The sequence below is a fragment of the Macadamia integrifolia genome, chromosome 3, assembly GCF_013358625.1.
Source record: "Macadamia integrifolia cultivar HAES 741 chromosome 3, SCU_Mint_v3, whole genome shotgun sequence".
NCBI lineage: Eukaryota > Viridiplantae > Streptophyta > Magnoliopsida > Proteales > Proteaceae > Macadamia > Macadamia integrifolia.
The window spans coordinates 3,844,878-3,869,506 of NC_056559.1; the positions used below are offsets into that span (position 1 = coordinate 3,844,878).

General features: G+C 39.0%; 2 protein-coding genes and 1 long non-coding RNA gene across 3 annotated transcripts; all 3 read left to right on the forward strand.

Annotated features, from left to right (window-relative positions):
- Window positions 1–1,209: 1,209 nt before the first annotated feature.
- LOC122074849 lies at window positions 1,210–3,761 on the forward strand. Its single transcript, XM_042639818.1, has 3 exons — window positions 1,210–1,313; window positions 1,892–2,392; window positions 2,824–3,761. Exons 1-3 carry the CDS (start codon window positions 1,244–1,246, stop codon window positions 3,357–3,359), a joined length of 1,107 nt encoding a protein of 368 aa, XP_042495752.1. The 5' UTR covers window positions 1,210–1,243; the 3' UTR covers window positions 3,360–3,761.
- Window positions 3,762–11,414: 7,653 nt separating this feature from the next.
- LOC122072724 (GTP-binding nuclear protein Ran-3-like) lies at window positions 11,415–15,678 on the forward strand. Its single transcript, XM_042637111.1, has 8 exons — window positions 11,415–11,615; window positions 11,717–11,786; window positions 11,920–11,976; window positions 12,086–12,203; window positions 13,854–13,943; window positions 14,039–14,218; window positions 14,332–14,409; window positions 15,336–15,678. The coding sequence occupies exons 1-8, from the start codon at window positions 11,430–11,432 to the stop codon at window positions 15,400–15,402; spliced, it is 846 nt and encodes a 281-aa protein (XP_042493045.1). The 5' UTR covers window positions 11,415–11,429; the 3' UTR covers window positions 15,403–15,678.
- A 4,574-nt stretch (window positions 15,679–20,252) lies between these two features.
- On the forward strand, window positions 20,253–21,807 carry LOC122074966. Its single transcript, XR_006139114.1, has 2 exons — window positions 20,253–20,919; window positions 21,103–21,807. It is a non-coding gene; the product is annotated as an uncharacterized LOC122074966 (long non-coding RNA).
- Window positions 21,808–24,629: the final 2,822 nt, after the last annotated feature.

The following is a 24,629-nucleotide window of genomic DNA, read 5'->3' on the forward strand; positions in this document are numbered from 1 at the left end:
GAACTTTTACAAGATGATGTATGTGGACTCCCTAGAGTCAGAATTTTGTCTAAAATATACATGAAGTCAGTTTTCTTTCTTTCGCTTAAAAAAAAAAAAAACATGTGGCCCATCAAGTCATTGGCTTTCAGTGTACTGATTCATTTTTACAAATAGTGGAAAAATAATAAAAGGAGATGGATAACATCATCATACAACATTGAGCCAAACTGAAATAATATCTCATTTGAGATTTGAAATAAAATTACTCAGAATGTTGTAGTGAGTCTGACTCAAAAAGAAATAGGCATCTCGTCCATTCTTGGGATTTGCCTCTTATTCTCCCACCCTTCGCCTTAATTTTGTTGTATCATCTTTGATTTTATTTTTTTCCATCTCCCTTTTTTTTTGTGTATTCCTTTTGATGTGTGTTTGATCTTCCTTTAATTATGATATGAGACGCAAATTGAAACCAGATAAGAGACTCACGAAAGATTAGCAAAAGTGATCATTAAATCACATTTATCAGTAACTATTAATCTACAACTACTATATATTTCAAGAAGATTAAAACAATCAAATCAATAACCTTTCTTAGGTTTACACATTAGAATTCAAATTCAACTGCCTAACTGTCCGCCATTGAGTTAGAAACTCACCGGGTAAAATATATAAAAGTATCTAATTCAATTGGGAAATAACAATGATATTTCATAGAGAGTGTAATTATGGAAGTCTAGATCTGTGTTTGGGGGTACAGAAAACCAAGTGAGAGGTGTCATGTACATAGATGAGCTACGAGAAAACCATGTGAGTTCCACAGCTCTTGTCTTTAGCCTCCACCAGTTTTGTCTTTAACCTCCACCAGAAGATAACCCCCGTTTGGGTGTTAACAAATAGAAAGAAAACCCGGAGAAAACTCCGCTACTTTCCCAAACAGACACGTGGAAATAATCAAGCCCTGGGGAGTGATTAAATATAATAGAATTCCTTCTTTCCTGTCCTAGACAGACTCCAATTGCATTTAGCAATTTCTCCTTTCCCCCAAAAATCCTACTCTGTCCCAGAAATTAAATATTAATAAAATGCTTAATAGTCGGTAATCAAACGCGATCTCTACGCCGAAAAATAATGGCATTCATGTAATTTTGTGGAACTTTATGGAATATCTTGGAGGTTGCCATCTATAAAAAGCCTATGCATAATGGATTGCTCCCTCACTGTTTCAAAGCGAAGCAGTCTTCTTCTCCTCTCGCAATCGAAAATGGTTGCCGTCACTCTCTTGTCAGTGCTACTGTGCGCCACCTTCCAATTCTCTTTAGCCTTCACCGACGGTAATCTCCAAGGCTTTCCCTTTTCACTCTCATTGTCTTGTTTCGTTTGAGTAGTGGGAACTGAAATGGGCATTTTCCTTTTTTCCTACTTATTTTTCCTCCTCTCTTTTTGTTCTCCAATTTTGAGTTTCTTACCATCTGAAAACTCTAGATCCAGTCTTCTTTCATGATTCAATATATAGTAACATGTATATTCTTCTCTAGGATTGATGTTTCCACCGTTAGAGTGGAATCTAGTAGTTCCTTTACTGGAAGATCCATGTGGGGGGTTAGATCAAATGACCTAATTACCCTTGTTGCGGGGCATGAACCTCATTTAGCCAGGGGAGTTCTCCGGTCATTTGCATCGCTACTCAGAAGTTTCTGCTCTGCTACTATGGGTCAAAGAAACCGATGGAATCTCCATCATTTAATGGAGCATACACCATAAAGGGCAAATCTGTCATTATAGATCAAATTATACGTCTTCCATGTGCTTCTCATGTGGGCGTAGCTGGCAAGATTCTTGAGTTCAAAATTAATTAACAATATGGTTGAGTGAATTGTCATTAATACCCTCCATTTGTTATGGTTTGCAGGATTATTACCCAATGGGAACTTCGAACAAGGGCCCACATCTTCGGAGATGAAAGGGACTGTGGTGATGGACACACACGGAATACCGAACTGGGAGCTATCGGGATACGTGGAGTACATCAAGTCAGGCCAAAAGCAGGGAGACATGGTAATGGTAGTACCGGAGGATGGCCATGCGGTGAGGCTGGGTAACAACGCGTCCATTAAGCAGAGAGTGAACGTGACCAGGGGGGTGTATTACTCCATCACGTTCACTGCTTCTCGCACGTGCGGTCAGGAGGAGAAGATCAACATCTCGGCTTCACCGGATTGGGGCGTGTTACCAATTCAGACTATGTACAGCAGCTATGGATGGGATTCCTATGGATGGGCGTTCCTTGCCGACGATAACGTGGAGGTGGATATTCTGATCCACAACCCAGAAAAAGAGGATACCTCCTCTTGTGGACCCCTCATTGATTCTGTCGCCATGCGGACCTTGTATCCTCCTAAGCGCACCAACAGTGAGTTTCTTCCCTTCTTTCTTACTGTATCAGTGTATATTTCAAATCGAGTCTGGAATCTGGATAAGCAACGTGGGGAGAGAAGTTACGCTCCCCACATGGGATTCCAAAGGATTCCAGTCATTGGTTACCCAATGTGCAGCCCATGGTTGAGAGGACTTTAGGATACCCATCTGTGTGTTGAATTGCGTGCCTAGATTATTTTAGTTGAATGCATACGAATCATACAGAAATACGGGAACCTGATCCAACCTCAATGCAGGAGAGAATCTTGAATCCCAATCCATGATATAAATATTCGTATAAAGAATCTAATCATTTAATGCATGATTAATTTGTGATTTAATACCCCATGAATTATGGAATTTCATATGAGAATAACCTCTTAAATTAACTAAGGGCTTGTTTGAAATGTCTATTAAACAATGCAGAGAACATGTTGAAGAACGGTGGTTTTGAGGAAGGGCCATACTTTGTACCAAACACAACCTGGGGAGTCTTGATCCCACCTAACATCGAGGACGAGCATTCTCCACTGCCAGGGTGGATGGTAGAATCGCTGAAGGCCGTGAAGTTCATAGATGCTGAACACTTCGCGGTTCCACAAGGGAGGCGTGCGGTGGAGCTAGTGGCCGGAAAGGAAAGCGCATTGACGCAGGTGGTTCGAACCATCCCAGGTAAGGTCTACGCACTGGAGTTCTCCGTGGGAGACGCGAACAACTTGTGCACAGGGTCCTTGATGGTGGAGGCCTACGCAGGGAGAGCGATTCTCAAGGTGGCCTACGAATCACAAGGAAAAGGTGGGTCGAAGCATGCGATTCTGCGGTTCACGGCGGTGTCAACACGGACGAGGGTGATGTTCCTAAGCAGTTACTATACCACGAGGAGCGATGACATGGCCACACTCTGCGGGCCTGTGGTCGATGACGTGAAGCTGCTCGGAGTTCGGAAGGTACGACGTAGCTGAGTATGGTGAGGTGGTGGTGGTGGTAGCAAAATAGTGGATCGTATCGCTTGGGGCGCCGATGCGCTTCACGTGCGTAACAGTTTTAAAATGTTGTTTTCCGGTGTGAGAAAATTTGTAGTAAACATCTGGATTGTATCGCTTGGGGCGCCGACGCGCTTCACGTGCGCAACAGTTTTAAAATGTTTACTTTTCGGTGTAATACTGATAATGCAAGCGAAGCGAATCGAGAGAGACAGACAAGGAGATATCATTACGTCAGTTCTCAGTAGATATATAATACAGTGTGCACCTAATGAGGATATGGGATGGAAGTGGAGCTATGTAGTTAGCTGTGGTTTTTTTATCAAGTGATCGTAAATCCTTGGAAAAATAAAGAAAAATACAGGATTTGAAAGTTGAGGACTTTGAGGTGTTATCTTTGGTGTTGAATTCTTCCGTTCTTCGTTTTTTAAAGTATGCTACCTTTTTTTTTTCTCATAGCCTGATGAGTTGGGCGAGTCAATCAAACTTGTTCAAGCCGAGTCCTTTTTAAATCGTTCAATAAGAAAGGTAATTTAAAGCATCAATATCCGAGTTAGAGTTGTTAATGGAAGATTGATTGTTCATAGTCATTGTGGATGTACTTCACATCAGGAGGATCAACTGGTTGTTAGGCCTGATCGAGACAAAAAATGGGGTATATTATCGACATCTGAAAGAAGGGTATCAAGTTCCAAGGCCACGATTTGGTACTCTCATTAAAAAATAGTTCTTCTATCTCCTTTGAGTCATTTCAGATTTCTCATTATCCCAATCCTCCATCTAAAGCTTGCCATGTCATCATGTAATTGGCATACAATGCGACATATTTTCCCTTGTTTATAATGCAAGCAGCCCATCCAGTAATATTTTTCGTATGCTCAGTGATTGTCGGACATATCAGTAATGTTGGCATAATGTTTGGTAAGAGAAGTGTAACATGTCCATGTGAGAGATCCATTCCTACAATGGGTTTAGAATATTAAAAAAAATGTTTGGTTTTACCTTAGCAAAAATGACCCGATTCTTATGTATCCATAGAAAATAGCAAGTTACAATAAGTTGCTACATAAATTATTCAAGTCATTAGCAGGTACAATATCAGAGTTAATTAAATATATACTGATGCGGTAAAGATTGACCGGGTGATCTTCCCTGCAGTTCCTAATGCTCCAGCCAACCTGCACAGAAGAGATGACAAGGGAGAGCCGGGCTGACCCCACGGGGACTCTCCGATGCCTAAGTCAGATCTTTCCACAACATATGCTCAAGAGAGCTTTTCCAATAAAAGAAGTGATTGATCTATCCTCTATGATGGAGGCTTACCTTGGTATTTATAGGCTGCTGATGGAGAGAGAAGGAGGGGTGTTTGTGGAGAGTCCAGTTTAGGCGTAGAGTCCTTGAGGGGGGTGACACTGTGATTCTAGGAATATTCTAGGTTCTAGGGCATATTCTGAGAATATACTCCATTGATCTCGGAGGTGCAAGTCGTGAGAGGGGTGGACACCTCTGATGACGTGTAGTGGATAGAGTCCTGCCCCCATGATCAGGGATCACGTCCCTTGAATATAGAAGTGGATGTGTGCACGTTTCTGGGTGCATTACTTGACTGTGTCGAGCCGAGGTGACAAGTTGGTTGAACCAAGGTGACTGGTAGCACAGCCTGATGGAGGGCCGAGGTGGTAGCACGGCCTGATGGAGGGCCGAGGTGGCAGCACGGCCTGATGGAGGGTCGAGGTGGCAGCACGATAAGATGGAGGGCCGAGGTGGCAGCACAGCCTGATGAGATGCCGAGGTGGCATCACGGCCTCATGAGATGCCGAGGTGGCAGCACTGCCTGATGGAGGGCCGAGGTGGCAGCACGGCCTGATGGAGGGCTGAGGTGGAAGCACGGCCTATTGGAGGGCCGAGGTAGCAGCACGCCCTGATGGAGGGTCGAGGTGGCAGCACGGCCTGATGAAGGGCCGAGGTAGTGGGTCAGTCCTGTTCAGGTTTGCATACACGCTTCAACCATGCTGAGGAATGGGACATATTTTACCTCATCACCAGTCCCCCACTCTAGTAGTTCAAATCAATCTGCTAGAGCATTTAATTCGATGCGAAACACGCTGCTTCACTTTCTCAGCTGAGGAATGGACAATTCATGTATAAAATGCAAGGAAATAATACCCTTGCCAAATTATGGGAAGGACCAAGAGATAAAATCAACAAAAGGGCTACAAAGGAAAGAAAATCCACTAAAGATGATTCACGATATAAATTGAATCCCCCAAAACCACAGCTTGACAACCAGAAAAAATAAATTGAAAATAAAAGCTTAGATAGAAAGGATGAGACCATGAAAACTTCTAATTTAATGGTGCTCAACTATGAGGCAGAGGCAACCCAAACACATCAAAGTCACCCACCAATTGTTATTTGGTAACTCGCTATAGGTCCAATCCCAATAGGATCTGCAAAGAGCAAACAACAAAGAGCAAGGAGGCATCACCTCCTCCTACTTTAAACTACTATAACTACCATAAAATTCTGCTTCCCAAAATGGTTAGAAGAAGATAAACTTGACCTTTGGAAGCTCGGATACTACCATCCCACAACAGACAGCACTATAATTTTTTCAAGTATTTTCAATTGGAAAGCTGTAGTTATGGAAAGCCAAATAGGAAGAAAGTTTTCCTTGCACGCATTTAGGTGCAATGAAAGTAAACCCATCGGGTCATTAATGTCTGCCCTATGGTACGAAGTGAACAATACTCCCCTTATACCCTGTCAACACCATTCAAATGCCTCAATCAAGAAAGGATCCCTTCTCCCTTGACAGTGGCTGAAGGAAACCATCCCCGTCAAACATAACCTTTAGCTAAAGAAGTTTCTCTACAAGTAATATGAACTACATAATGCAAACCTTCAGTATTTGGCATTTTTAGTTAGATCAACTCTGTTCAGCTTCAAAGTACTACCCAGAAACTAAAGCCAACTTTCAGTATTCGATTCAAAATTAAATAACACAAATCCACACAGATTAGCAGGAATAAAAATTAGGGCCAGGAATTATTACCCATCAGAGATCAACAAGACAACCCCCAAATCCCCACGTTACAGAGATGAAATCAGATCTGTGAATTAGTGCTTGAAATGATACCTGAGCTTAACGATAGTACTTGTCGCTGCAACTCTCTGTTGCTTGACGAGAGAGAGAGAGAGAGATGCCAAGCTCTGTGAGAGAGCTGAGAACATCAACCTTCGCAAGAGAGCAGAGAATGTTGAGCTTCGAGAGAAAGTAAAGATGGTTGTCGAGCTTCTCGAGAGAGGGTCGCCGAGCTTTGTGGAGAGTTGCAGCTTTTGGAGAGCTGTAGGGAGATAGGAGAAGGTAGGGCGTTGGGACTCGGATGATAATCCTCTATTTTTCTCATCCTTATTTTTCCTTGTTTTGCTACGTGCAGAACACGACACGTGGACAACTTTAAGATCAACGGTCAAGGTTGGGTGAGGATTATTACATCCGGTGCGTTGGTCTTAAAGTTGTCCACGTGTCGCATTCTGCAGGTAGCAAAACAAGGAAAAACAGGGATGAGAAAAACAGAGGATTATTTTCCTTGGGACTCAGATTTCACTTTTTTTTTCCCCCTTCACCTTGTTGCAAGAAACAAAAAAACAACCAATTAAGTCTAATTTGTTTATCTACTCTTGTTTCTAGGCAAAGAAATAGACATAAAATTCTATTTTTATTTCAAAAAACAAGTGAAACAAAACAGAAAAATCAAATGGTTTTTTGGGTGTTTTCCATTTTTTAGCACAAAAATATAAGAAAAACACGTTTCTAAAAACAAAATCAAATGGGTCCTAAATCTGTTTCTATTGTTTGATATTTTGTCTCCCTTACTTCTACGAGTGGGCACTATGGAATGAATTATTGATATCACTTTATTTCAAAGAAAATATTAAAACTTGTGATTAACACTTTTTCTTTAATTCCAATTCACGCATTATTTACCGAAAAAAACACGCATTATTGAATTGCCAAGGGATCAACAAATCATGGTTGATACAATGATAGTGGTAATAAATGGCCGAGATGACTTTCTTCATTTTCGATGGCCAATAAGGTATTAGCTTGTGAGACTCCATGGCCTCATTTGTTTGTCGGATAAAAAAGGTTGAAAAACTTTGTGAAGTGGGTCCCACATATTGTGGACTAGGTTGATAAGAAAAGGAAATAACGAAATATGTAATTTTTAGTGGGACCGAGAGATGGACACAAAAAAATTTTCATGAAGTTTTACCCCTAGTAGGACTTAGGAAGTGAATGGGGTGAGGAATGTTAACTACCACATCAGCAGACAACAATTATTACATTAAATGATCTTGTCTGATAATTTCCCCGGAGGGATCCTCTACAACGCAACCCCATGTTATAGATCATCTAGCGGGCACTGGAAGTCAACAACTGGCACTGACAACATCGGGTGGCCTTACACACGATGTTGCAACAAGAGTCTGCTACATGCAAGCATTGGAATGATTTCTTATATTCTTCTCTTTCATTTTCTTAACAAGGTTTTTAGATCCGGATTCTCGCACTCTCTACAAAACTCTCGAAGCTCCATCTTAGTGGTTTTAGATCCACTGGCCGCGAACGACTTCTCCTTCACTACCCCATATAGCATATAGAGTAATGACATACATTACCCAAAAAAAAAAAAAAAAGGGGAATGACATAAATAGAGTAAATTCTAAATAGTTCTTAAAGAGCTAAACAAGCGATATAGAATCCTCGAACCTTAGATCATGATACTCGGTAGCGAACCTCGCGGTAAAATGGAGGTGAGCAAAATACCTTTTCCCTATTTCTTGTAAGGGTTTGATCTTGGCAAAGATCCAAAATGACGTTTGCACAGAGACCCTTCTACTAGGGGATCGATTCCCCTATATTTTTATTTTCTTCTACTTCGATCGGGGTCAGAGATGGAGTTTGTGCAACCTCTATTTTTCTTCTAGTTCGTTGTAGTTCTAGTTTGAGATCAAGAAGAGAAGAAATCTTCTGCAATTCCCCCTAGTTTGTTTTTGAAAGATTTTGAAGGATCGAGTTCCAATGTTTCTCATGTACAAATTGCACTGTGCAACATAGTCTCTATTGACCAGTCGATCACCCCATGTCCACATGTTGACTTCCAATGTCGAACTATATGATCTATAACGCGGGGGTGCACTATAGATGATTCGGATCCAGCTTCTCACCCCAGCAAACAAACAACCAAGTCTTTTGGTATTTTGAGGAAAAGTTCCTCGTCCTCCCACCCCTTTTTATCATTTTCCTCTTTTCTCCATCAAACAATCTAGGCCTTACACACTGCCCATGTCTCATCATTTTTTCACATTTTAAAAATGGGATGAAGAAAGTTTCCTGGTCATGTGGCCCTTACGCCCAGACATAGGGTTGCGCAAAAATCCCGCCTCACCCCTGTGAAATAAAAAATCCCATTTATGTTGAATTCCTTCCGTGCTCTCATTGACCCTACACTAGTGTAGGGCCCACTCAATCAGGCAATTTTTATTTTTTTTATTTTGAATGAGGCAATGATTTGTTGCCCTAAAAAAATAGTGTAAACTGAATAAATAGGCTAATTAACCATTGGGGAAAGAAACTTTGCCCCATTTGCGCCCTCTACGCCCATACACAATTGGGCAAGAAATATCTAGTGTGGGGGCAGCTACGTCTTTTCATACCCAACTGTGTCTGAGCATAGGGGAATGCCAAACGTGTAGGGTTCTTTCTCCCTTAACCATTACAAAATTCTCCAAAAGGCAAGCCTAAATGAGGATAGACTCCCCCGTCCGTGTTGTGGGGGTGTCAACCAGTCAAGCTCAATATTGCCTCGCCAGGCTTAGGGAGCCTCTTGGCTTGCACCGTGAACTGCCTATCTAAGGAATTAGTCAAGCTAGGTCGGGATTGGTCAGGTTCCGTGCCTTAACTAGACTTCTTCTAACCAGGCTATTCGGACTATAATCAGACCTTAAACGGGCTAATGCACCATTAAAGCATTAAACGGGCTTTAATTGTTTAGATTTTAGAAAATTTAATACAATTATTAAATCATCAACACTTTAGAAAAGACTTTACACTTAATTACATTCAATAATTTTCTAAAAAAAAAAAATTACATTCAATAATTAATAAAATATCAATATGTATCTTATTCTATGAAAAAAATCAAAATATATCACAGAAATCGTCAGACTAGCTGGTTGGGCTGAGTTGGGCTTATAAACATATTGAACTGGTCAAGCCCATCGGATTTACACTTTAAACTGTTAATTTATATTTGTATCGGGTTCAAACCCAGCATGTTTATTAATCAACAAATCCTAGATTGAGCCATAAACATGTTGAGCTCGGTCGCGTTTGCTGGGTCAGACTTGAAATCGACACCCCTATCGTATGCTAAGTTTTGCATCCATTGTAGGTACCCGGATCGATCCCTTGTGTGATTCCTTTGAAATTTGAAAGTCTAGAAGATTATTTCTCTTAGGCTTTGTCTGATTGCAAGGGGAATGCAAATTTTTGAAGTAAAGTGGAATTTTTTTTCCAGGAAAAATAAATTTAGATGTTTGATTGCAAAGGAAATATATTTCACATGTAAAAAAAATTTCACTTATACACTAAAACTTCCCTTTTTTATTTCCCCACCAAAATAGGAAGAAAAAAGAAAACCCTATTCTCATGATTTCTCTCACACTCTCGCGACTCTCACCCCGCTTATGACTGGAAGGACCGGAACACATGCGACGAAGAAACACAGGTAAGATACCCTCTCCCACCTCTCTGCCTCTTCTTCGTCACCTTCGTCGGTTCTGGCGTCGCGTCCCTCTCTCTCTCTTTCTTCCTTTCCCTTTCACTGTAGAGTCTGTAACATCTCTCTCCCAGTCCCTAATGCGGCCTCTATCTTCTCTCACCTTGACGAATTCGATGCCGTCATATGTAACACCATTCTTAGAACCGTTGTGAACCTGAACGACTTAGATATTGCAATTGGCTTCTATTTCTCCTCTCTCTCTAATTTGTCTCACTCTCTCCTTAATCAATCATTGATCGATTTTCATTCTAACCCGTTTTCTATTGTTAATCGATTGCTTGACAACTAACAAAATTGTTAGGTTTTAATTTCTTCTCCCTCTGGGTTTCAGTTTATGTGTGTGTGTGTGTTTTGATGAAATTAAGCTTGAGTATTAGTTGTTTTCAATCTGTCTCTCGGGCATATTTCAGACCTCAGAGAACTTTCAACTTCTGTTTTCCTTCTTCTTCTTGAATCCAGAATCAATGTGGCCTGTAGAGGAAGCAATCTAATTTTATTTCAATAGAGGTGAGTTCTGAAGCTAATTTATGATACGAATTAAAGAATTCATATGATTAGCATGGATTGTTTACTATTGATGATAATATAAAATGTCAACCAAATCATATACTTAAAAAATTGAAATGTGATATAATTTTGCCCAATAACTTGCTGCCATGATAGTTATTGGAGTTCTTTTGTGCTTCTTATCCTTGTTAAGATCATGCTTATACATCCAACGTACCTTTTTTTAATATGTTTCCAACAATTTGAAATAGTGATTAAGAAAATCCTTTTGCCTTTTCTAGTAAATATATATAATATCTTCAATTTTTTTTAATAAACAACTCTAAAAAATGAATTTCACTTCACTTCTATTGCAATCAAATGATTCAAAAGGAAAAAACAAAAAAAAAATGCTTACACTTCCCTTCCCTTCCCTTCCCTTCCCTTCCTTTACCAGTTCTCATATTGCAACCAATCGCAGTTAAAAAAAAAAAACAAAAAAAAAAAAAAAAAAAAAAAATGAAAAAAGAAAAAAGAAAAAAGAGAGAAGGGATTGAATCATTGAAGCACACCGTAATATATTATATCCACGAAACCAGGTAGAGTTTTCTGAAAGCTGCCGCCGCATATGCGGTAGATCCCTACATGTGTACCACGTGTAGACTCCTCGTTGAAGCCGAATTTTAAAGCGGTATCTGATCCAACGGCGACGATGGTCGCGTCAATCGAAAGCCAAAGTAGCGGTTTTCATTATTATATAAGTCCAAGCTCGGCTGCTTTCTCTTGTGAAGTGTTCTATTTCAAATTGCGCGGAGGCAAAAACACCCCAAGCTTCTCTTATCATTTACCGTATTCTCAGCGACGGCAAGAGAGAATCACAGAGAGAACCATTAAAATGGTATGGTTTCTCCTCTCTAGTTCTACTCCTACTAGGGTTTCTTTTAGCTTTACGAGTGATTTCTCTGATTTTTTCTTCGATCTTGGTTTCCTTATCAACAGGCGCTCCCTAACCAGCAAACTGTGGATTACCCTAGCTTCAAGCTCGTGATCGTCGGTGATGGCGGTACAGGTATCCTATTTTCCTTCGAGATCGATTTTTTAAAATATAAATTTCACTGTTTCTTGTGTTTCTATTGTTCGGTTTCTTTTGAATTGATTTTTGAATCTTGAATGGTAAAACACTCTTCTTTGATGCAATGCAGGGAAAACCACTTTTGTTAAACGTCATCTCACTGGAGAGTTTGAGAAGAAGTATGAGCGTAAGTGTTTATCCTTATGAATTTCATTTCTTTTACTTCTTTATGATGTGTTGATGGTTTTTGGTAGATTGGTTCATGTTTTGTTTTTCTGTGGCATTGTTATTTTCAGCGACTATTGGTGTTGAAGTTCATCCCTTGGACTTCCATACCAACTGTGGAAAAATTAGGTTCTATTGTTGGGACACTGCGGGTCAGGAGAAATTTGGTGGACTCAGAGACGGCTATTAGTGAGTTGTTTTTCCATCAAATACCCTAATCTCTGTTTCTTTAACTGTTGGTTTTGATCATGAACTGTGTGTTCCTGTTAGATAACTCTCATTACATTATGTAACAGAAGCTATAATCTAATTTTCTGTTCATGCTAATAGCTGGTAACTTGGCTATTTTGGGTGTTTTCTCTTTGCGTCCTGCTTATTAAATTTTGGAATGCCCTGCCTTCATTTGTTTGTCTGAATTTTGTTTGTAACCTTTTAATTCATTGTTTTTTTGATAGCTACTCTGATCCTTACTAGAAAACAACAGTATTTTATTTTGTGTTGAGTACAACACAGAAGTTGGAACGTATTGCCATTTATTATCTTTTTTTTTGTGTGTTCCATGACTTCCTTGCTTGACTATCTTGTAAAAAGAGTTGCCCAATTTCTTCAAATTGTGATGCTATGTTATTGAAAAAATCTCTGTTCAGCTTTAACAAGCATGTTGACTGAAATATGGATTTTCTGTTTCATCTATCCATAGATAAGAACAAGATATTTGTTTTTCTGATGAAATCATAAGTTTTAAATGATTCTTTGGATGTTATTTAGTAGGTATTGGGAAGTTATTTAATCTAGCTTTTGTTGTTTTATATTGATTTTGTTTAGGGTTCTTCAATTGTGAAGGCAGCATGCGGTGGATGCGATATTTCTCTTGTTGAAACTATAGTCTACTAGGATCTAATTTACCACTGCTTTGGATTTATATGCCAGTGGATTTGTTCTTTTTTTTTTTTTGGGGGGTTGGGGTGGGGGTGGGGGTGGGGGTGGGGTATGATTGGCCAATTTGGTTTACTTGTACTCAAATATTTGCTTCTCTTTACTTCCTACTGTTATCATAAGTTTGGGATAATGCTTATTGCAGTGATTATTTAGATTTGTGGTCTCCAAGCTCTTAAGTATAGTTGATAATGCTTTATGGTTCATTCCAATTTGTGATGATGTTGTTCTTTATGTGCTGATCAATGCTTGTTTCACTTAATTCTTAGGAGTTTTAGTGCATTATATGTATAAGAATTCAAATGCGACTGTAATATTTGTGGGTTATGCTAATATTATGGGATGAAAGTTTTGTGCACCCAAGTTAGGATATAGTTCTCATGATGCAAAAATCTTTGAACAGTAGCATCACGTACTTAATTGTTGTCACTAAATTTGTTCGGTAGAAATCCGAGTATGGGACATGTGGGACAGCCATTTTGATCAATCTATGGAGCATTGACTCAATTGGATTTGTGAAGGAGTCAAATAAATTTTTCTAAGAGAAATGTATTTCTTGAAATAGATAACATATTGTAATTTGGGTGCTGGTTTAAAGTCTTTAATAGTCGTATACTGAATGGACTCACAGAATTGCAGTGTTCAAAGCATTTTATCTCTTGAATCAAGCTTGCTGAATGTATCAAGTTTTGAGCTGATCCTTTATATGTGGACTTTCGTTTTAAATGCCATTTTTGAACTTCTCGACAATTCGTACCATTTGGGACTCAATGTATTACCCATGATTTAACTTGTCAGACCTTATGGTTTCGATTTGTTGTTGCACATATTAGTTTATCTTTCTTATCTTTCTTTGTTTTTAATAACCAATCATTTTGTAATTCAAATTTTCTATGTATGTAGCATCCATGGGCAGTGCGCCATTATTATGTTTGATGTCACTGCACGTTTGACGTACAAGAATGTCCCTACATGGCACAGGGATCTCTGCAGGTGAGTTTAAAACTTAGAAATTAATTTTTTTGTCTTTTAAAGATGATAGACTTCACAATTGATTTTGTAATTGACTTTTGTTCTTGTGATCGTAGGGTGTGTGAGAATATTCCTATTGTTCTTTGTGGAAACAAGGTTGATGTCAAGAACAGGCAGGTGAAGGCAAAGCAGGTCACATTCCACCGTAAGAAGAATCTCCAGTACTACGAGATCTCTGCAAAGAGCAACTACAACTTTGAGAAACCTTTCCTGTATCTTGCTAGAAAACTTGCTGGGTAATGTCGAATGAAAGTTCACTTAATCTATTGCATTTTAATTTCCTTTTCGATCACTGTTTCTTTTTCTGCAATTGTTTAGCTTATAAGTGTATTTGATTGGGAATTTGCAGCGATCCTAACCTCCACTTTGTTGAGTCACCTGCACTTGCTCCTCCTGAAGTTCATATTGATATGGCCACACAAGAACAGTAAGTGATTCAAATCTCTACTCGAAGCTTTTTTCAGTGATCAAACTTGCATGTCATCATACCAATTACCTTGCTAATGATGAGCCAGACTTGAATTGTGAGATTTAAGAAAAAAAAGAGAAAAAAAAAAAGAGAAAGAAAAAGAAAGTGATTCAAAATCTTCTTTCTTTTCTTTTACTTTTTTTCTTTCTTTTTTTTTTTATAGAGAATAAAGTAATTTAGAAATTGATTTGAAATAAAAGATAGCTGTAACCTCAAAACTAAGTTGGAGGGGAAAAAAAAAAGACTGCTGCTCTGCAATCTAGTGAAGAGTGAATTAGAATGCAGAGGAACTGGGAGAGTTAGATCTCTTTTAAATTTTGGCAAGTCCCAACTCCTAACCCCTAGTTAAGAATTGTCAAAAAAGAAAATAATAATAATCAAGAATATTGAGGAGTACGTTAAGTACTTCAATGGGTGGGGCTGCTTTCTTTTCAATTATATTGGAAGTGATTTACAAGACCCCTTTTGGAGTTCTTCCACTAGAAATTGAGATGTAAAATATAAATTTTACCATTTTATGTTAGGGAAAATCCTGTTCTAACCAAAGTTCGTGAAAAAGAAGTTGTGACCTTACTTTTCTCGACCTTTTGACATCATAATCCGACTTTTGTTTGCTGTGTTTGCTTTTTTTTTTTCTAAAGTGAACTTGAATCTACACCAATCTGATTTTGTTTTGTGGAATTAGATCTTGCTTTTTCAATGGAAAGAACGAGTCTTTGACTTTGCATGTCCAGATTTATTTTGAGGGTGGGGTGGTTGAATTAGGATGGTAGTCCCAGCATAAGAAGCGGAAGAAGAGGGGCTAGGCATTATTAATTTTGAATCGATTTTGATATGGTGATGATTAGCTAACACTAATGTTGACTTTGTTTATAATGTTCCAGGCATGAAGCTGAACTGGCAGCAGCAGCAGCGCAGCCTCTACCTGATGATGATGATGCATTCGAGTAATGGGTGTTCTTTTCCATTTTGTTCAGATGAATAGTATTGGGCTCTTCATTTGCCTAGTTAGTGGAGGGCGTCTGTTATGGGAATGCAGGTTGGAATTATTAAAAAAAAAAAAAACCCCTCCCCCTTCCGGGGAGGGGTTTGGGTGAATTTGTACTAGTTTTAGGCCAGCAGTTGTAATCTTGTTCCGAGTTGGAGCGTTTGTTTCTGAATTGACTTGGAACCTTTGTTCCGGAGATTCTTTCCCATTTAATTAGAATAGAATGTTGTCAAAAGTAATACAATACTGGGCAATCCACGGAAGATGCTTTAGTTTTTGAATTGTGGGTTGCAAAGCCTTTCGCTTAATGAACAGGATCTGGGCTGTGAGAGCCTGATATACATGGACCCTGAGGGTGGGTCGCGGCTGGAAATTTCAGGCCTAAGTCAGGGCCGAACCAGGCCAGTTCAGGCCAGGGTTGAGGCCTCAAGTGAGTCTGGCTTGTTCCAGCTCAGCGCTGTTTTAAGATAAAGTGATACTTTCACAAGCTTGCACATCCGCTATATCCGACCATTAAAGTGATTAAAGATTGCAGGTAGGAGCTTGCGTTTCCTGACTTGGATAGGTTGATATTCGAAACTGTTAATGCATTCATTCGTTGCCTTTGCTTAAATTCAATCCATGGTGTACCATTAAGAATCTGGAATCTTAGGTGTTGTCCGATGGAGCCTCAAATCTATTAGAGATCAACAGCAACATCAAAGGCTATAGTAAGGGATTGTGGGTCATTTTTTTAATCATCGGCGTTGCAACTAAAATCACATTAGCTTGGGAATCCATCGTTTTTTTTATTTGTTTGTGGTTTGTAATTGTTGTGGCAAGAATTTGTCCTAAGCTACTTGTGGAATTTGCACAGAGGAGAAACACAAGAAAGTGAGTGTTGGGTTGATTTAGTGAGAGATTCTCCTATGTCTAAGTTAGATCTCTCTATAAAGAAAATTTTCAATAAAAATGGAAAAGTCTCGATTTTTTTTTTTTAAAAAGGTGGCTTGCTTAGGTATTTATAACTTTGAAATGGTGGCAATAGAGAGAGATGGAGAGAATCTCAATTTGCCATGTTTCCTAGCATTGGTATATTAGGATAGTGAATCGAGAGGATGTCCCAGCTATGGAAGCTACATGCACCCCGCGTATCTTGGTAAAGATCCTTCCTCTTAGGGAGGACTTAGGGTCTTATTAAAAATTCTTTCCTAATTAGGAAGGGTCTAGTCTTTGCTTGGAAGTTATTGGATTAGGAGTGTAAGGGGCATATTTTGTAGAGGAATCCCGCAATCATCGAGTACCAATTGATCTGGATTTGGTGGTTCGATTGTTGACCTACTTAACCGAACCACTTGGATTTGGTGATAGTTGATGAGCCACTCATCTCAAGTGCCTGATGGCGCATCACTCGTTGCTGGGCTTGGGGCTTCAGGATGGCTGCTTGATCATGGTTATGATACTATCCCAAGCCACCAGTAGCAATTAGGATGTGACGTGTCCGCCCACGAGCAGTCACTCTTCTTGCGCCAAAGTAGGCTAGTCGTGCTGTAACTGGTCTTGTCACTGATGTCGATTGGCCAAACTATATCCAGACTAGATAACGGTTCTCAACTAAGAATGTAGCTCGATTGGGACTAAGTCGACTGTCTGGATAGGAATCGGAGCCTCGGTGTATGCTCAGATCGTACCCCGCTCAATCCAGGTAGTGTGCCCCTCAATGGTAAGCATATTTTCCCATAACACTAATTTATGATCTAAATCCTCTTCAACCACTAGGATGCTTAGTGAAGTATTTGACGGTTAGGAGGACCCAGACATGCATCCCAACACATGGGCACACCCCCCAGCCGTGGGATGCCTCACTGGATGTCTCGCTGGTTGGAGAGGATCCAGACGCTGTAATATAACCCCTCCCATTTAGTTTCTGTTGTGTGTGTGATGTTCACTAATTTGCTTTCTCTATAGTCGGCCTTCTCTGGAATTTGGGTTTGGATGTTGACCCTTCAGTCATCTACTCCGGGCTCAACAACGCTTGAACCTATTTCTTCTCCGTTCGTCCCGGCCCTTTTACTACTTTGTGGTATTTTGTTGAGGGTATTATTTGCGCATCTTGCGGGTCCAAGGTTATCTTGAGGTGCTTAAGACCCATGAAAGATGGACCTAGTTAGCCCTTTTAAATTTTGAATTTGAATTTGTAGGAGGGATTGGTATTAACTTACCTAATTAATATCTATAAAATATCTTATTAGGTTAACGGATATAATAAGATATATTAATTCTTAAAAAAAAAAAAAAAATGACATTCTCCCTCTTCTCTCTCTTTATAGCTGACAAGAACACTTGTCATTTGAAGAGAGCACCAAGTTTAGTAATATTGGGATTTAGAATCCCAAAGACACACCAATAAGAAATCCCACTAAAGTTAAAGCGGGCAACCTAATTTATAAAAGCAAGATGAACCTAGCCCTTTCAAATTTTGAATTTAATTTTGTAGGAGGGTTTGGTACTAACTTATCTAATTAATATTTTCAAAATATCTTGCTGGATTATTTTTATTTTTAATTTTTGGAAGGGTAATTGGATTAATGGATATTATAAGATATTAGTTCTTTAATTATTAGGGTAATTTACAACGCCACCCCCTGAAGAATGCCAATATTAGAGGGACATCCCCTCTCTTTCATCAAATTAGACTTAGACCACCTGTTGTTAGTCGTTGTTAAGGAATATACCTTATATGTTGATGTCAGCTACTATATTTTATTTTAAATACCAAAATACCCTTACTTAATGTGAAGGACCTAAAATGCCCATGTAATAATTCCCACCCCAAATCTACCCCACAACCATTTCGCCGTCGGCTTCTCCATCCAGCTCACATAGTCTCCTGCAGCCCACATTCACACTCCGTCATTCTGGACAAGATCCACCACCACCTCCACACCACCCACACCCCTCACTTTCTCGATTTACACTGTATAACATCTTCATTTGAAATTCTTGGTAAACAACTCCAGTGGAATTTTTGTTAAGTGTTGCGAAGCTCTTCTTTACCATCTCTAACTGAACAAAATAGTTCCACATAAATGCTCCAGTTTAACTTGTTCCAATTGCAAGCACTAAACTCCAAAATCTAAATTGCAGGTCAAGAATCAAAATAGGAGGACAATGGAGATCTTCTCCTTAACAGAGATTAGGTGTGGATATGAACTGATCCCAAGTGGGTATTCATTGGCAGGATTCAAACCGAAGTTGATATCTGATCTTCAGCGGCATGTGGAGATGGTATTGATTGGCAGGATCAATCTGGAGTGCGATAATCAGTGGTGGGATTCTATGGGAAACTAATACTCACTTGTAGGATTTGAAGTTTGGCGAGGCCAATTAATCCGTGAGAAGGTTTCAAGATCGTAGGATAAACGTTGCAGATTACCAGTTACGGAGAAGATAGTTTTTGCTGCGATCGTGAAATAGGAAGATTGTTTCTTGTATATCAAGAGATTGAAGAAGGAAAGAAGGGGGAAAACTCCGTCAGAGTATTGGTAACCAGGCGGTGGTCTCGAATGTCATCTGCCAGGTTTGTTCAGCTGCGAATGGAAGGCCTACAACGTTCCATTGGTGCAAATATGAAGGACCATGTGCTCTCTCTGGTTCAGAACATTATCTCGTTGGAAGCTGAAGAAAGCACCAAGCTAGTCCAGCAGATCCATGCCATCGTGCCATACGACAAAGGGGGATTTGAGGAGATCTCCCACGGTGCAGATGGTAGCTGCAGCGGCGGCGTAGACTTCTAGGTAGTGGAAGGAAGGGTGGTCATGGAGGAGGTTATGCACGGGGATGATGTTATAGGGATCTTTCTCTGGTGGGGCTGTTGGGGAGGAGGGTGGTGTTGGCGCTCCTCCGGCAAGGCACCTCTCACGATGTCCAAATTGCCGCTGCTATTGCCTTGCTCAACCTCGCAATTGACCGTGAAAAGGTTCAGGCCATTGCTAGAGAGCAGGGGATTTCGGTGATTGTGTGGGCCCTCTGAAGGTTCAGGCAGGGAAAATGAGAATCCAAAGATGAAGCTCCGTTGCTTTTCACGGTTTGGGGATGAAGACAACGGAGGTTCTTTTTCCGGTGCTGGTGTGCCTTGATATCAAGGCGTTGGGTGACGGATTCTATCATCAATAAAATGCTCGAAAGAGAGAGAAAGAGGGAGCCGGTGACGTGAAGAGATTGACGACCGCGAATAGTAGAACCTCATAAAAGCTCAGGTTGCTCTTGATACAAAAAAAGAAGTGTTAAGGGCTAAAGTGTCATATCACAGCATAACTTAACAGAGACTGACGACAGGGGGGTCTGAGTCTAATTTGGTGAAAGAGAGGGGGTGTCCCTCTAATATTGACATTCTCCAAGGGGTGGAGTTGTAAATTACCCAAATTATATAGCCAATAAGATTATACCTCTTTTCTCTTATAGCAAACAAGAACACTTGTTCATTGAAAAGGATTACTAAATTTAGTAATTTTGGGATTTAGAATCCCAAAACACATAAATAAGAAATCCCACTATAGTGCTGTCTCTTTTGAATCCTTTGTAAAACCCTCTTTACCTCCCATCTTTAAATCATTTTGAGTTTAAATGGTGTTTTAGTGTGTTTGCAATAACTATTTTGGTCTCTCCTCACTTCCTTCCTTCCTCCCTTTGTGCATGCATGTCTGGTTGATGAACCTTGTGAGATGTTTGTTTTTATGTGTGTGTGCATATGCGCATGTGTGTTCCTTGTGAATACAAGAGTTGTGGTGATCAGGTTTCTGCATTGCTCTCGAATGACAAATGGTTAATTAAGAACATTTAGGGCATGTTTGATAACGTTTTTAGAAACACGTTTCTAGTGTTTTTATTTTAAGAAACAATATAAACGAAATAAAAACCGTTTGACAAACATGTTCATTTTCACTCAATTTCAGAAACATAAATTGCTATTTATAACTATTTCCTGTTCCAGAAACAGATATGATGGAGCGAGTTTCACTTGTTTCATCGTTTCTTGAAACAACTTTTATGTTCAAAAGTGGAACCAAGCCCCGATAATTTCCCCTCCACATTACAGACACCTCTCTTCTTCACTGTTCTGCGGAGAGGTTCTCCCATCGTACTGCTCTGCAACCTTCCAAGACGAGGTCGTCTAACACCTCTCAAACGCTGGCTTGTGAAGCTCCCCTGGAGCAACTCGTGAAACTCGATCAGACGAGGAATCAGCTACATAGATTCCTCCCACAGTGCTGCAAATCGTACCTAGGCGTGAGTTGTTAAGCAAGATTGTGAGGTCTATTAAAAGAGGAGAGGGCGATCGATCTTCGACATCCGACCTCCATTGCAAAGGCGTCGCAGAGACGTGAGTTATTTCTTCTTCAACCTTCTCCTAAATCGATTGAACTTCGACGACGAGTGGAGGAGTTTTTTTAAATCAGACAACAGCCGCGCCCTAACTAATTTCCGCTTCAAATAAACAGGTAAATCATCTTCTTCCTAGGGTTTTTTCTTCTCAGATGCACTGTTAATTTTTGATTTCTTAAAGCATGGTGTATCTCTCCGATTAAATCCCTTGCATCCTTGGAAATGTGCCCCCTTTGTTTGAGGAAGGGATGGAATTTTTTCCTGCCATTATTGTTCACTGTAGAATAGTTTGTTCACAGGTATTGTTTCATGTACTCTTCTACCTCTGTTCTCTTCTATACAAATTTATGGTCGGTAGGAGACTGTTCGTCCCATATACACAGAAGCCCTAAATAAATTTCCCCTTCTTTGATTTGGGTATGTGAAGCTCCAGATAAATTCTTCTAACATCATATTCTGTAGAATATTGTTGATCAAGATCTCCAGGGCTTCAAAGGCCTGGTCACTGGTTGCTTTCGGCTTGAACCACTCTGACAATCGAAAGGTTTTCTTCCAGAATAGTCGTCTTTTGATTCCCTATGATGAGCTGCAATTGCTCCAATGTCTTCAGCTGTTGAGGTGATGGTTCAATCCTTGTTCAAACACCTTCTTATAATATCTGAATCACAGAAGCTTATGATTCAAATTAATTTTCTCAATACCTGGGAGAGTGACTTTGCAGTTCCAAGTATAAAGCCAATGGATCGACCTATTATGTAACACTGCTAGAAGTAATGTGTTCCTTTCTCGTCTAAGAGGGTATCCTGCGACCCAAAAAACTTTACACAACATTGATTTTTCTCCACTGATTTTGAATGCAACTGCTTGAAACCCAACCATCCCAGGCTTTGCAACTATTGTATTCTGCAAACATACAGATTATGAACTTGCAAATATGAACTACCTTTTGTCATAGAATGCACTATGGTGTAAGTTTAAATAAGGAAATTGGTCGTTCGGTCGCTTGCCTGGGTAGTATGAAGGGTTATGAGTTTCTATGAAAAGTGACTGAAGTGGAATTTTTTTTCATTAAAATAAACATGAAATCATGTCAGAAACGTTCCCAGAAACTATATTTATCAAACACCTTCTTATCCATTTCTGTTTCCAGAAAAAAGAATTATCAAACACCTTTATTTTTCGTTTCTGTTCAACGGTAGAAACGTTATCAAACTGGTCCTTGGTAGAATTACATTAGGAGTTTGAAGTACGATACTAATTGTTCACTTTCTTAGGATTGACTCCATATAATCGATATCTATATCAGAGTGGTTAATCTCAAAAGAACAACAATTGGTTGTTGCATTTCAATTTATGTGATGTAAAAGAGGGCTTTCTCATCTCAAGGGTGCAAGAGATGAAATTTGACCTTACTCGTTTAGGGTGACCCCCCCCCCCTCCTTTTTATTAAACCAAATAAGGGCGCTTGCTTTAGCTAGCACACCCAGCAAGTGAAGGGGTGGTCACAGATCACAAGCAATCCTTCTGTGCACGTTAGCATTTGCATCAAGGTCCCGATTCATGGATCTCTCGATTCGAGAAATAAGAGGATCAAACCATTTCTCTTGACTCTTATTCAAATTCGAGAAATGTTGGTTGATTGTGCGCAATGGTTTTCGTGTGTTGCGCTCAAACGCTTTCAAGTTAGAGCGCGCCCTTTGTTTTCTCGCAACTTGACAAAACATAATAGGCTAGCGTGGCTCACTTCGCTCTGATCATATGCATATATAGTCGCAGTTAAGAATCAATTGTAGTATCACGTGTAATCCCTAACAAAAATTATAAAATTGATGTGTATAATGATATGATAAATGAGATTTACTTTTTCTTAAAATAGAAAAAGATTAAAAGATGTCCTCTTTTTCTTCCTCAACATTTCTTGAAATTTAAAAAGAGTTAGAAGAAATAGTTTGATCCCCTTATTTTTCTAACCAAGAGATGGAATTTGTTGGTGTTCATATGACCAATCTGTGCTTATATTCCTTGGCTTGTCTCTCTACCTATCAAAAATCATCCTTTGATTACTTCTACAAGGTCTACAAAAGATTACTTCTAGAAGGAATTTCAAAGCTTCTCTAACCGTATCACCAAACCAACTTGTCTCAAACATCTCCACTTATTGCTTATATCAGATGGGTCCGACTCTATTATTTCTCAAGAAACAATGCATATCTTTTTCCATACAATATGTTGTTTATTTCATATAAGACTTATTTGTATATCCTGCATGCTTTTCGTAACTCATTTCTTTTATGATTAGGTAGAGTTGGATGAAACTTATTTTTTTAATGCCTACTGGTTGACATCCTCAACCACGTATTATTTGATTGCCATGCACGTAGTCTTAAAATATTGATAACCTTAATTTTAAATTTAAATATGAAAGCATATAAATTAAATAACCAATTAAGCTATACTATTTATGCTTCTGGGAACCTTCCCAAAAAAAAGAAGACAATATAGATGAATTGAAATATTCAATAGAATTTCCCTGATGATCCTACATAAATCTTTCTTTTAAGACCTTATACTATAAATTTATTATTTGGTATCATTACTTCTGCAAAAACCGTCAATGCATGATTAGGTAGCTCATATGACACCATTAATAATAAATACTTGTATAAGGGAGCATATGAAACACCTCATGCTTAGAGATACTTTTCCCATAAATAAATTAGTGAGGTGAAAATGTTTTCTGTGAGTAGGCTTCAAATGAGGCCCCCAACCAAAACTTAGAGGTCTTTAGGTCATAAGCCTAAACTTAAAGGTCTTTAATTAGGTCATTGACCTAACTTAAAGGTATATATGGTTCTTAAACTAATAATTAATAGTTTTACCCCACCCTAACACACCCCCTCAAAATAATAATAATAATAATAATAATAATAATAATAATAATAATAATAATAATAATAATAATAATAATAATTAATAGGCACAAGGCTCCATCCCTTTTATCTGTTTTTTTCCATTGCATCCATGTTTCCTTATTATTAGGTAACGGGAATCAATACTATACTTAATAGTCATGAACTATCAAGCCGTCAATTGTTACTCTTATGTTGTTTTATTGCTCATTTGCAGCAACCTGTTGTAAGGCCGGCCGCCTCTCCTTTAGGGTTACCTGAGTTTTGCTTAGGACAATTTAGGGACCTTTTTGTTTAGAGTTCTGTTGCTTCTCAACCAATGGCACTCTCTTGTATTTCTACCTTTGCTATCTATCCAAGATGGTGTTCCGCTTGCTCTGTTTCTTCTGATATGAAACCTTGTCATTTGCTCGGATTCTTTGTTGATAGTATATGATCTTCGTCGCTCATGTGTTTCTACCTTTTTTTTCTTTTAATTATATATATCTACTTTTACTAGCTAGTATTTTTTTTGGATCTACTTTTACCTTTTTTTTCCCCCTAATTGTGCCTCCAAGTTCATTCTCTCTTTGAGCTTGGTGGCCTCACCCTCAAGCTTTTCTCATCTCTCCTTCGCACAGCAGGTTTGCTGTTTTCTTTTAATGATATTTCATTACCCAACATACATATATATATATATATATATATATATTGTTTGTATGAAGCTTTGAATCAATACCATGACATCTATGTACGTACACGTATGCGTACGTACTTACAGGCCCTTGGCACAATTGCTTAAACTTATTTATATACACTTGCTATCATACAATTAAAAGACACAACATGACCCTCTTCTACTACCCAAAAACAAAAACAAAATGGCCCTCTTCTTATATTTATATACACTTTATATCACGTGTTTTTTTTTTTTTTTT

Coding starts and splice junctions, on each gene's coding strand:
- LOC122074849 (XM_042639818.1), top strand. CDS start 1,244: ATGGTTGCCGTCACTCTCTTGTCAGTGCTACTGTGCGCCACCTTCCAA. Junction 1,314..1,891: donor CTCTTTAGCCTTCACCGACG/GTAATCTCCAAG, acceptor TATGGTTTGCAG/GATTATTACCCAATGGGAAC. Junction 2,393..2,823: donor TCCTCCTAAGCGCACCAACA/GTGAGTTTCTTC, acceptor TAAACAATGCAG/AGAACATGTTGAAGAACGGT.
- LOC122072724 (XM_042637111.1), top strand. CDS start 11,430: ATGGTCGCGTCAATCGAAAGCCAAAGTAGCGGTTTTCATTATTATATA. Junction 11,977..12,085: donor GTTTGAGAAGAAGTATGAGC/GTAAGTGTTTAT, acceptor TGTTATTTTCAG/CGACTATTGGTGTTGAAGTT. Junction 12,204..13,853: donor GGACTCAGAGACGGCTATTA/GTGAGTTGTTTT, acceptor CTATGTATGTAG/CATCCATGGGCAGTGCGCCA.